We start from the raw sequence: 13,219 nt of genomic DNA, 5'->3' as shown, positions 1-13,219 counted from the left end.
TTGAGAGCCAAATTTTTTAAACTTAAACTATATAGGTAGGTACATTGTTATTAACTTAATTAGGGTACTCCTAAGCTGGCCTTTGCTAAAAAATGTCCTCATTTTATAATAATAAAGCCACCAACACAAATAATTACAATTCTTAAATTGATGACAAAAATACCTGTAGGATTTGCAGCTGGTTGGAAAAATACAGGTAACTTTATGCTTCGAGTAGGTACTTTTGTCACCCGCGTGCGTTTTGCGGACGCGACTAGCACTAACCACTGCACATGAGACTGCTGACTTACTGGCTCACTCAACTCGTGCATGAATCGTGCGAGCCTCCCCCGGCGCTGCGTATCCCGTGGCCCGCCTGCGCCTGTCTCCTGTCGCCCAACTGACCGACACCCCCACTTCTCCTAATGCCACTTCTTCAAAATAGACTCGCCCAGGCCAAAAACCAACTTCTGCGCATGGGCCACGAAGTTTCAATCGCACTGTATGTGCGCACCCACACGTGGTATTTTGTGGAAAAGCCACACTCAAGGGGCCAAAGAGCTGCATGTGGCTCACGAGCCTCGGTTTGCCGACCACTGAACTAGGCTTATCTCTTCCATTGTTGCTATACAGCAAAAAAACTGAAATGTGCCACCCTCATCCCAAGGTGTCCAGCCTACACCAGAACAAGGCAGAAGTACACTGCTAATACAATGTATGCAGAGGGACATAGATGTGCCTCGACCATCAGAGAGAGCAAGTGCCTCATGACTATTCCACCTCAATAGTGAAAGGACCAAAAGAGAACAGGAAGAGTAGAATGGAGATGGACCTAGCAATAAAAACCTTTAAACTTCCAGAAAGAGCAACCCACCCCCAAGTGTTCCATGTATTACTTTAGAGAGACAGTAGGAGGGAGAGACACCAAATGAACAAGACCGAGGAGAGACATCAATGAGGATGAGGCCCTTGGGCAGCAAACTCTGATGATTTTCCCTCTTGGTCTATTCAAAATAGTTCTAAGGAAGCAAAATAGTTATGAGGAAGCAAATAAGAATTGTGCTCTTTCAATTAATTTGCCCATTTCTTGCAGTTGGACCAGTTCTGGCCAAATTCTTTAAATCTGAGGTTTCTCCCAGAGCAAGCAATGGCTCTCACCAGCTGAGGCTCTTGTTACCCTGGTCTGGACGAAGCCAGAGAATCTCAACATCTGACCCTTCAGTTAAATTCTAGGGTTTGGGGCCACCACAGTCTTGGCAGAGGCAGAGAGGGTTAGGGCCTAGACCAGTGGTCAGCAAACTGCAGCTCGCGAGCCACATGAGGCTCTTTGGCCCCTTGAGTGTGGCTCTTCCTAAGCCTTAGAAGTACCCTATTAAGTTAATAACAATGTACCTACCTATATAGTTTAAGTTTAAAAAATTTGGCTCCCAAAAGAAATTTCAATCATTGTACTGTTGATATTTGGCTCTGTTGACTAATGAGTTTGCTGACCATTGGTAAACTAACACCAGCATGTAGTTACCCAACCAAACTTTCAGAACTAGTCTAATGTGAATAGTATCACAGAGTCAGAGAGCTAGTGCCCGGGAGATAACCACAGCTCAGCTGCCTCAATTTTGAGATCTAGAAATGAGTTTTAGATTGGCTCCATTATTTTCCCCAAAGATATGACTAAAGGGTGAGCAAGACATCCCGGTCTCCCAAAGATTCCCAGTCCAATGGTCCTTGTCTGTATTATGGGAAGTCCTTGGGGTCAATCAAAATGCCCAGTCATTGTTATTGGGCTTAAGCTCCATGGGGAGGGAGGGGGAGGTGGTGGAAGAGCGTCACAGAATTTTTAAGAAATCCACAGGCCTTTCCAAGGCCCTATATTCAACTTTTGGACATGTCACCTAAAGTGCAAGTGCAGTCTGCCATTTTAAAACATTGAGAGAGCTTCACCAGGGGGAGTTAAGTAGCAATTGGAAAGACATCGGTGGGGAAGGAGCTGGGAACCTCTCTGAATGTTCCATGTGTCTTTCACACTCTACCTTTGTATATTCACCTGAGTTGGGGTTGCTGAACAGAATCAACTTAGGGTATTTTAATCATAACCTAGAGGCAACTGCCAAAAATTCAAATAGAATCTCAGAAGAACATTGCATTATGCACACTTTGTTTCACTGTAAATAAATCTTAAATTACAATTTTGTATAAGGCTACCAAAAAAGAAATCTTTTTTTCTTTGAAGTTTTCCTTGTGAAATGTTTCCTCAGAGAGGCAAAGAGTTCAAACAATTCAGTTCCATGAAAAAACACAATAACATTACGAAGTTCCGCTATACTTAAGTTATTTCAAATGCATCCTTTTTGTTTTTATAGAGATTTTACAAACTTCTATAGTAATTTCCAGGATTTCAAGCAGGTTTGACAAACTGTAAGACAAACCATTACAAACCAGGCCAACATTTCTTTCTGAGGCTAGAAAATGATCCACCGGGGTCAGCGTTGAGGGGGACAAATCTCCCCACAGAAACCCTAACACACATGATTCGGGGATTCAGTTTACCACATGACAATTTAGAGGGCTGGCCAGAAGCCCCATAAATTCCACATCGGAACACTCGATGCCTTTCCAAAAGAACAGCATCAACACTTTTCAAGAGAACAGGCAATTCAGTTCACATTTTGGCCTCTGCAATTCTCACTCAAGGGCTCTTAATGGTAAAGCCCAAGATATAGGAAAGAACACAAGTGTACTTGCTCCCTTGGGTTGCTCTACTCCCACAAAGTGAATGTCATGACAAGTCCCAGCCTCCCTGCAGCAGCCCGAGAGGGGCCAAGAGTCCCCGGTCCAGCTAATGCCTCTGGGTCCTAAGTCTCCAGAGCCTCTGTCACCCGGGAGGTCCTCCTTTTGCTCTCCAGAGCTCCAGCCAAGGGGGACTCAACAGCAATCCCAGTAGGGTGGGGAGGATGGCTAGAACACAAGACTTTCCCACTAGTCCACTCAACTTCTCAGGAACCTTTTATGCAACCAGCATACCCTGGAACATTTGCACAGCATCCTATTTCTGTAACCCTAATAATATTTTTAAACATGCTGGAGGAGGAGACTTCATGGAAGAGGTCTGCGTGGAATCTTTCTATAAAGAGAACATTGTGCTGCTTTTCAAAAAAAATCATTTTTTATGTAATTGTCTCAAAAATGCCTGGCTTTCTTATTTATACTAGGCAGAGAGAATGTGAGGCATAAATTTGATTATCTCAAGGTCAAGATCAAGATGAGAGGTGATGCATGTGTGTTATAATTCTTCACAGGGGATCCTTGCACATCTCCCTCTGGTCATGAGGAACATTGAGCTGGAACTAGTGACTCATAAAATGCATCCCAGAGGACTCACCTGAAACATCGGATAGGTCAAGAACGTTTCTAGCATCCTCCCTTCACAGGCAGGGTTGGCTTCATACTGTTTCAAGAGCTTGTCAAAATCTCTGTTTTGCTTACAATTGGCAAGCACTTGGAGGCTGTACTGGTGGTTCCGCACAAATTCTTGATAAATGTTCAGCATGGGGAGCAAGATATCAAACAGATCAGCTGAAAGAAGAAGTAAAATGGCAGTGTCTTTTGGTGCTCAGTAAATTATCTAAGGTACTGGAGAGAGACTGTGTTCACTCCATGGGAGTGGCAGGGAGTGGCTCCTCCCAGTCCCAGGTGTCACACATGCATGGGACCAGTCCAGATGCCTGAATGACTGATCTGACGGAGTGCTCTCCAGGGCAGAGCCTGACTCTAGCCCAGAATGACCATGACAGGCCAGGGGAAAGGTAAATAGTAAGGCAGGGCCCAAAGGCCAATGAGACAAATTCCCAATGGCTAAAGCAGCTCACAGATTAGTGGGAAAATTCAACAGCTTCAGCTGAATAATGTTGAAATTATTTTACTCTAATTGTAGCCAGAGTAAGAGAAACCAAAGCATGCACTTACCTAAAATTAAAGTAGGCCAGTTTGCTAACCTTGCCTTCAGTCCTTGGTGAAATATTTCGTGAAGAAACATGATTGTTTCACTATAAAAATGCAATAAGAATATAATTTAGTCTTGAGTAGAGCCATTGCCACCCAATGTGGGAAAATCTCCCTCCTTCCTCACAACAGTAAAGCCTAGCTTTTAATCACATGTTATCAGACTTCTTCTCATTACACACACACACACACACACACACACACACACAACTATGGCACATTCACATAATATAATACAATGTAGCAATTTCTTTAAAAAATAGAATGGTCTTTAGATATCAATATGGAAAGATGTCCAGGATATATTGATACATGAAAGAAAATCTATATAAAAAATACATTGCCTTTTGTGTAAGAAGAGGCAAAGTAAGACTCAAAATCCATATTTGATTTCATCTATATTAATAAACACTGGAAGGATATATAAGAAATTAATTTAAATGATTACATACAGAAAGTGGGGGAGTGGGGTGGGCGAAGGCAGGGTTAAAATGAGATTTCTAACTATTGCTTGATGTTTTCATGTTGTTTTGACTTGTGAACTTGTATTATCTACTCAAAAACAAATAACTTAAAATTTTAAGTGAAACACCTAAGCACTTTCCTTCCCCCCCTTATCTCCTTTGCTTCTTTTTTTTTAATATATTTTTTTTATTGATTTCAGAGAGGAAGGAAGAGGGAGGGAGAGAGAGATATAGAAACATCCATGATGAGAGAGAATTATGGATTGGCTGCTTCCTGCCAGTCCCCCACTGGGGTTTGAGCCCACAACCCGGGCATGTGCCCTTGACCAGAATCGAACCTGGGACCTTTCAGTTCGCAGGCTGACGCTCTATCCACTGAGCCAAACTGGCTAGGGCTCTCCTTTGCTTCTTCATTTTTCTACAGAACTCATCACCACATGATAGACTACATAGTTCACTTAATCACTATTCATTGTCTGTCCTCCTTCATCAAAACTTAAGTTCCATGAAGGCAGGGATTTTTTTTTATTTTTTTTGCTTTGTTCACTGAGGAATCCTCAGCAGTAAAGATACTATAAATATTTATTGAGTGAATAGATTTACTAGAAAGTCTCAGGCCCTCTGTTAGTTTTTGCTCTTCCTAGAGTACTTTTGTATAAATCATATGTAAAGACCCATTAATCACTCTATTTCCTTTGTTTTGTGAGGAAGATGATCTTCCCCAACATACAAATACCCCCACACAATGATAAGAAAACATATGTCAAATAGAGGAGAAAAACAGAAAACTACATGCCAAGATTCAAGATAAAGATATACAAATTGGACTAGTAATGAAACACAAATAATAGCTTTCTTATTTTCAATATCATAAACTCATAAAAGTGAATTTATGAAACCTATTTTTTTACGAGTAGAGTAAAAATTCTAAGAAATACAAATGGGTTTTTCACATGACTGATTTATGCCAAGACAAACCTGTTGAGGAAAATACTACTGACGTCGTCGTGGCTGATGGGGGGCTTCTTGGAGCTGGCGGCCATTCGTAGGGGCCGGAGGAAGCAGTTGACCAGGATGTAGAGCTGGTGGACGTACTCTGACTCAGCCTCGACCATAGTGAACACAATCTGGTTTCTCTTCCTCATACTTTCAGCATGAGGAGAACAGATGTAATCCTGCACAATGGTCTTCCATTTCCTTCTACACAACCATCCTCGCATGAAGCTCTGAACCTATAGAGCAAAAAGGAAAAAGGAAGGGAAGGGAAGGGAAGGGAAGGGAAGGGAAGGGAAGGGAAGGGAAAGGAAGATGGAAGGGAGGGGAAGGGAAAGGAAGAGGGAGGGGAGGGGAAGGGATGGGGAAGGGGAATAAAAAAGAAAAGAAGAGAAGAGAAGAGAAGAGAAGAGAAGAGAAGAGAAGAGAAGAGAAGAGAAGAGCTGAGCTCAGGGATCTGTGAGACAGGCTTTTTAAGTCTGTCAGTAAAGGTGTCCATCCTGTGCCATATGAAACATTGCTCTTTCATTGGTGCATTAATGGTCCCACCCCTAGAATATGTAATGGCAGGCTTTTTTCAGATAACAGAATATAAATGATTTTTAAAATAATAATTTTATCAGGTTTACAAATTTCTTCCATAAGCTTAAGGTGTTTAGGCCTGCCTAAATGGACACCAGAATCCTCCTATATAATAAAAGCCTAATATGCTAAGTGTCCGGTTGGCCAGTCGGCCATTCAACCAATCAAAGCATAATATGCTAATGATATGCTAAGGCTGCTCAGCCGCTCACTATGATGTGCACTGACCACCCAGGGGGCAGACAGTCGACCAGTTGACCAGTTGCTATGACATGCACTGATCACCAGAGGGCAGACGCTCTGACTGGTAGGTTAGCTTGCTGCTGGGGTCCAGCCGATCAGGACTGAGTGAGATGGGCCAGACATGCCCTGGAGCCCTCCCACAGTCCCTCCCCAGCTGGCCAACCTCCTGCGTCCCTCCCCGGCCCCAGTTGTGCACCGGTGGAGTCCCTCAGCTTGGCCTGTGCCCTCTCACAATCCAGGACCCTTCAGGGGATGTCGGAGAGCCAGTTTTGGCCCAATCCCACAGGCCAGGCTAAGGGACCCCACTGGTGCATAAATTCATGCACCAGGCCTCTACTATAATAATATTACATGGTTAGTTATTAACATTTCAAGAACGAATGTTTATTCTTTAGCAATCAGATATTTTTAAAAATATTTTAAATTGTAGTAAAAAAATGCATAACATAAAATTTACCATCAACAAAACAACAAGAAAGCCCACTACATGGGAGAACATATTTGCCAACATTATATCTGATAAAGGCCTAATCTCCAACATTTATAGGGAACTCATACAACTTAACAAAAGGAAGATAAACAATCCAATCAAAAAATGGGCAAAGGACCTAAATAGACACCTCTCAAAAGAGGACATTCAGAAAGCCAAGAGACATATGAAAACATGCTCAAAGTTGCTAATCATCCGAGAGATGCAAATCAAAACAACAATGAGGTACCATCTCACACCTGTCAGAATGGCTATCATCAACAAATCAACAAACGACAAGTGCTGGAGAGGATGTGGAGAAAAAGGAACACTTGTGCACTGCTGGTGGGAATGCAGACTGGTGCAGCCACTATGGAAGACAGTATGGAGTTTCCTCAAAAAACTGGAAATGGAACTCCCATTTGACCCTGTGATCCCACTTCTAGGAATATATCCCAAGAAACCAAAAACACCAATCAGAAAGGATATATGCACCCCTATGTTCATAGCAGCACAACTCACCATGGTCTAAATTATCATGTATTTAAACAACTACTCTTCTTTTGCAATGTTTAAATTCTCTCATTTACCTACTGATGTTGTCAACACACTATCAATTTTCTACAGACATTCATACAGTTGACTTACCCCAAACAATAAAAATTAACCATATTTTAATAGAATTATGTGGGGAGAAATTATATGTATATTATTTGGAAAAATATAATGGCAAATTTCTATGAATTATAACCAACTTCAATTTTTGGTCACTTGAAGTTGACAAATTATGTTGATATTTGTCAAGATCAGAATAGAGAAAATAATTCATTTGTAAACAGCCCTTTTTCCACACAGGTATTAGTTTGATTTGGGACAGGAAAACAATAAAGTTAATTTCAAAATCTATTTAATAAGTTTAAAAATAGTTTTATAATTTTTTTCTATTAAGAAATAGGAAGTTATTAAATGTAAAAACTATTTACTTTATCATTATTCTTCCATATAACAGTATTTTTAAAAATCAACTAAATTGAATTTTATATTAAATAAAACTTTTCTATTTATTTGGACAGTTATCTCCTGCTGAGCAAAAGCTGATTCATTTACTTCCTAACAGACCAGCTTCTACAACTGCACTGAAAATTGTATTTTACTGATATCGTTGCTTATATGCAACTGCATACTATCAAAAGAAAGACAATAATATGAATCTTGTAACATAATAACATAAACCAAATTTAATTTATAAAGTTATAAATTCTAAGAAAGAAATGATGTTATTTTACTTTTTTATTTCTTAAAAACTAAAAGCATTATAACTTAGGCCTAAGAAGCTTTTCTATTTCAAATTCTAAGCAATATTTAGCTAAAATTTTGCTACAACTGAAGGGGAATAATTATTTAGCTTAGGAAAACAGGATTAAGAAATAAAGAACATATAAACAGTTTAATGGTGAGGCTTTCCACATAATGTTAACAAAACTGAGTAAGTGCTTCACACAGAACTATTAAGAATACCGAACTCAAAACCTAGATGACCTAAGGCAAACACAGTAGACTAGACTGAGCACCAGTGTCTGGTTAATTACAAAAGTTGTACAGTTATACATAACAGTAAGATGGAAAGGATCTGCTGATTTTGTGGATGTTGTACAAGAAAGAAACAATAATAAACCAAAAATCTGAGCAGATGTAGTGATTTACCTAATCTTCTCACGTGTTCAAAAAAATTAAGCACTAAAGACTATGCTAAAAGAAATATGTTTGAATGTAATTTAAAAAACACTCCCCCAAAATAAGAAGCAGTATAAAATTAGAAGGTTAAACAGCACCTAAGTAACCCAACGGGGGAACACTATTATCTTAATGTCCTTCCCACAGAATCCAGAAGGGGATTCTCAGGACGGGGCAGAAATCTCAAGCTGAAACTTTTCCCAAAAAGTAGTCATGTCTGATCACTCTAAAGGGCAAATCTCAGAGCCATTAGAACAGAAACACCAAGGTTCTCAGCCCAGGGACAGGGTGACAAAGACATTATTACAAAACAACTGGTCGCTGTGCTACTCCGCAGCTGGAAACCCGTAGCATCCTACCTTTTTTATCTTTTTGATGTCTGGATCATCCTCTTCTTGATTGCTTTGGTAAGGCCGCATTCTTTCCTTGGTTTTATTAAGAGCAATAATCTAGAACACAAAATAGGTCCATTTCATGAACTGGAAAATACTGGATTATTGCCATAACTCATAAGAAGTCATGCCTACAAGGTAGCTTTTGAGATCCTCGGGAAACATTCAGTTTTTATTCACTCTCTCTGCCTTTGGTGCCGTGGCAGGGGAAGCATGAACTTCACCCCAAGCCTGTATTGGTTTGTTACTAACAAGTTATTATAAGAAGTGCCTGTGGAAGCGTGAACTGGGATCTGAGTTAGGAAATGTTGGACCAAACACCACCCTAACGGCCAGTGATGACCAAGCCAGGCCTTCTCAGGAGCTGAGGGACATGTCAACCATCTTGCTAAAGGAAGCTGCCTGAAATGTCCTGTGGTCTCCAAATGCAATGACACTCAGCTCAATGCTCATGCTTGCCCGGGGGAATAATTAGCCTGTGGCCGTCCAACTACACACAGTACAGCAGACTCACAGATCTCCTTGGGGAAACAGTAACTGCATTGGGAGCTTCAGACCCATAAGGTTGGTCCCAGCCGGCCAAGAAAAGGTTAAAACATAAAAAGGATTGAAACAACCTGGGACCTTTTTCTATCTCCAGCTCAATTCTGTAACCTGCGAGGGGCAACTCAAGACCAGATGGCCTCTCAACTGCATTGAGTAATAAAATTCACTGGACTGCCACTCTATTGCAGGCTCTTACAAATGGAAGAACCTTTATAGATTTACTAACAAGTAAACACAGAGCTACGGGATCATAATTGCTCCCTCTGAACTGTCTACATTTTATCCCCAGGACTAGATATACATCTCCACCATGTTCTGGCAGAGAAGTGGGAAAATAAAAGGAGTAGAAAATAAATTATGTCTCTTGTCAAGCAACCACACAAGACATACCTGCTACTGACAGTTCTTAACTGCAGTCTATATTCAGACTAAAATAGAATGTAGTGAATACAGAGAAGCACACACAGATAAATATTGGGGAACATCGCTTGGTGCTGAGTTTCTCTTATAGAGGAAATGCTAACCTCTTTCACTTAGCAGACAAGCATCTGCTCTAGCTTACTGTGGCAAAGAAAGAACACAATAATTTTGTTTTAAATTACAGTGCCTGATATAGTATTTAAAAGGCAGGTTTGTTAAGTTTTCTGTTGTTTTTTCACTATATCAGATTTCAGGGTTGAATCGGGAAGTGAACAACACTAATGATATGGTGAGCATGATCTGCAACTTATCATCACCGGAGAAGCAAGCAGATCCCAGATGGAACCAGCTTATGCCCATGCTCTATACACTGGAGGTGATGTACACAGGCAGCAGGAGGTGAAACCCCTCACAGGATTCACAGAGTATGTCTAAGAGACAGATGTGAGGAAATGAAGAAGAAAATGTTGTCCAATACCAGAAAAGTGATAAAGTTACCAAGGCTGAGGAACCTGAATTATTTCTGTCAACAAGGATATAATTAGTAGTAGGTTTCATTCTATCCTATTCTTCTTTTCGAAGCTAAGAGATACTAATGCACTGCTGGTCAGAAAGAGGGGGGAAAACTCATTTTCTACATTCCTCTTCAAATATTTAACTATTGAACACTTCCCATGAGGAATGACAAGAGAGCAAGAAAAGGTATATATATAGTACACACACACACACACACACACACACACACACACACACACACACAGGCTTCTTGGAAAGAGGGAGGACCAGGCACACTGCCATTGTTGCAGACACTAGACCACCTTCCGCTCTAACCTGGTATCAGTCTCACTACCTAGGAATACAGAGCTTGAAGTTCATGCTAATGGGGTGGGGGAAGAAGAGGGATGTAGGAATTCCAACTTCAGGAAAAAAATGCACCCTAACAAATGTCTTATATTTTACTTTAAACGTGTTTTTCAAAATTCTAGAGAGGAGACGTTGGACTCCTGAGATCTAGAAAAAGGAAAGTCATTATGAATTCATTTTTTGTCCTTCTTTAGTTATCATTTGGGTTTAATTGAATCTATGACAGATCCACAATTACCATTACCCTAGGAGTCCATCTGGAAATAGTTAAATATTGTAGTCAACTCTGCATATCTGATCAAATGAAAGGATATCAGGAGCACAAATCATTAAAAAACAGCCTATAATCCTGATTTTTTATTGAAGCATATTTGCCATAATTTTAACATGGACAGTCATTCCTAATGGAGATCAGTAGTTTGGCCATGTGTGTTGAAAGCATAGAAACTAAGTTTGGGATTAAAAATTTACCCTGATAGGCCTTACGTAACCATACGCAGATGACAGTACACATGAAACAATGAGAAAGAATCCATCAACTGGGAAGTACCTCTGATTTAAGCCTTTCGATTTCGGTATCTTGATCTTCGAGTTGATGCCGTAGTTGGTTAGCTGCAATTTTTTCTGTCTCTACGATCTGAACTAGATGAATGTACTTCTGCATTAACACTTCCCTCTCAATCAAAATGTCTGCATAACTTGGGAGAAAAGTAGTTAGTCATTGAGGTATTGTTCTACTATAGTTCCATTTAGAAAAGCATGCACTACATTTTAAGATGCAGCATAGCTTGTTTGGCTAACTTTACTTTATGTAAACATTAACTTTGGTTTACATTTGGTATCCCCCATCTATAAAGAAGTTGAATCATAATCATTTTACATATATTGTTTTCACAGAGTTCATTTAACTTTTGGCTTATGTTTGGCATCCTTTAACTATATAGAAATTGAATCACTATCATTTTACATATTTTTTATTAGAGTTCATTTAAGGACAGCTGCCACCCACAATTTTAGCACATCAGTGAGAAAAGTGCAAGGGAAATCTATTGTTTTATAAAGAAAATAGTACATCTTTTTAAACAATGAAACTGAAGTCTTTTGAATTGATGGCACATACTTGATTTCCAGGGATGATATTCAAAATATTTCACTGGGTAAGGCACTAGCCAATCAGAACAGACTTGCCACCAAGCAGCATAAATGAAACAATCAACAGGATTGGCACTGGCTGAAAAGAACTATGATGAATGTACCAACAACCACCAGCCTTGCTTAGCTGTTTAGGGTTTTGAGACCACCGACTACCCTTGCACTTTCAGAAGCAACAGAAGTAAAAAATTTAATTTTGGAAATAAGTATAGATTCTTTGAGCCCTAATTCCAACAATCTAACCCAGTGGTTCTCAACCTTCTGGCCCTTTAAATACAGTTCCTCATGTTGTGACCCAGCCATAAAATTATTTTCGTTGCTACTTCATAACTGTAATGTTGCTACTGTTATGAATCATAATGTAAATATCTGATATGCAGGATGGTCTTAGGCGACCCCTGTGAAAGGGTCGTTCGACCGCCAAAGGGGTCATGACCCACAGGTTGAGAACCGATGAATTCTAATCCATGTCCATTTCTTTGATCAAATGTGATAAAGGCAAACTCACTGTGAGATTTTTATTGACTATGCCAGTCTGTGGCATCTAAATTTTGTCTCCAGATCTTCTTGCACTATTCAAGGTGGTAAAATGGATGTTCTTCCATTCACATAATCTTTCCCAAACGGTATAACAATAGCAATAATTAACAATAGTTTCTATTTACTGAATGTGTAGGGAATACCATACATATTCTCATCTCATCCTCCCAGTAACCCGAGAAGATATGTTTTATCATCCCAATTGTACAGAGAAAGAATCTGATCCTCAGAGGTCAGACAGCTAGTAGGTGGCAGGGCTGAGTGGGATTCCAATCAAGGTCTGTCTGACTCTAAGCCCATGTTCTTAACCACAAGCTAAACTTTCTCTAGTGAGAAATAGTGCACTGGATATAAACAAGAATATTGCAGCAGATATGTTTTGAGATATAAGCCCAATCTTCTACCCACTTACATCTTTGAGAATGTGGGCCCTAGCAGCTATGTTTGTACCACAAAACCTGCCCTTAATGACCACATTAAACTGGCCTAAGAGGATATAACTGGCCCAAGCTAACCCACTTAGATTCTTTCTCCCTAGAATCTGGGATTGTGCCTCTTATCTATTTGCTTGAACTGAGAAGATCTGAACTTGGAAACAGGTTGGCATTGTTGGGCAGCAGTATTTGGCCACATCTATGGCAAAAAAAGGTGAGTCTTCCAAGAGAGAAAAGAATAGCGGATATTCAGAAGAGTAGAGACAGGAGACACAGAAAGTCTGAGTCAGAAAAATAATGACTACCTGGTTCCTGTCAGCTTTCTAGTTTACAGGTCAATGAATGTGCTAAGCAATACACCAGACATGGCTGAAAACGAAGCTGGGTAGTTGGTGAGATAAAGAACAT

General features: G+C 40.1%; 1 protein-coding gene across 4 annotated transcripts in view; it reads right to left on the bottom strand.

The window, feature by feature from the left end:
• The window catches only part of RASGRF2 (Ras protein specific guanine nucleotide releasing factor 2), a 186,249-nt gene that overhangs the window by 101,717 nt on the left and 71,313 nt on the right, over positions 1–13,219 (bottom strand). For all 4 annotated transcript variants that reach the window (XM_070412262.1, XM_070412264.1, XM_070412265.1 and 1 more), the window contains exons 3-7: positions 11,236–11,383; positions 8,823–8,912; positions 5,421–5,674; positions 3,943–4,022; positions 3,359–3,552 (exon numbers count right to left, since the gene is read on the bottom strand). In XM_070412262.1, coding sequence (XP_070268363.1) covers positions 3,359–3,552; positions 3,943–4,022; positions 5,421–5,674; positions 8,823–8,912; positions 11,236–11,383 — 766 coding nt within the window. The remainder of the gene's footprint in view (positions 1–3,358; positions 3,553–3,942; positions 4,023–5,420; positions 5,675–8,822; positions 8,913–11,235; positions 11,384–13,219) is intronic.

This window comes from Myotis yumanensis, unplaced genomic scaffold (genome assembly GCF_028538775.1).
Source record: "Myotis yumanensis isolate MYYU_CA2020_CCGP unplaced genomic scaffold, mMyoYum1.0.hap1 SCAF_4, whole genome shotgun sequence".
Lineage (NCBI taxonomy): Eukaryota > Metazoa > Chordata > Mammalia > Chiroptera > Vespertilionidae > Myotis > Myotis yumanensis.
This window is presented reverse-complemented; position numbering and strand designations above follow the sequence as displayed.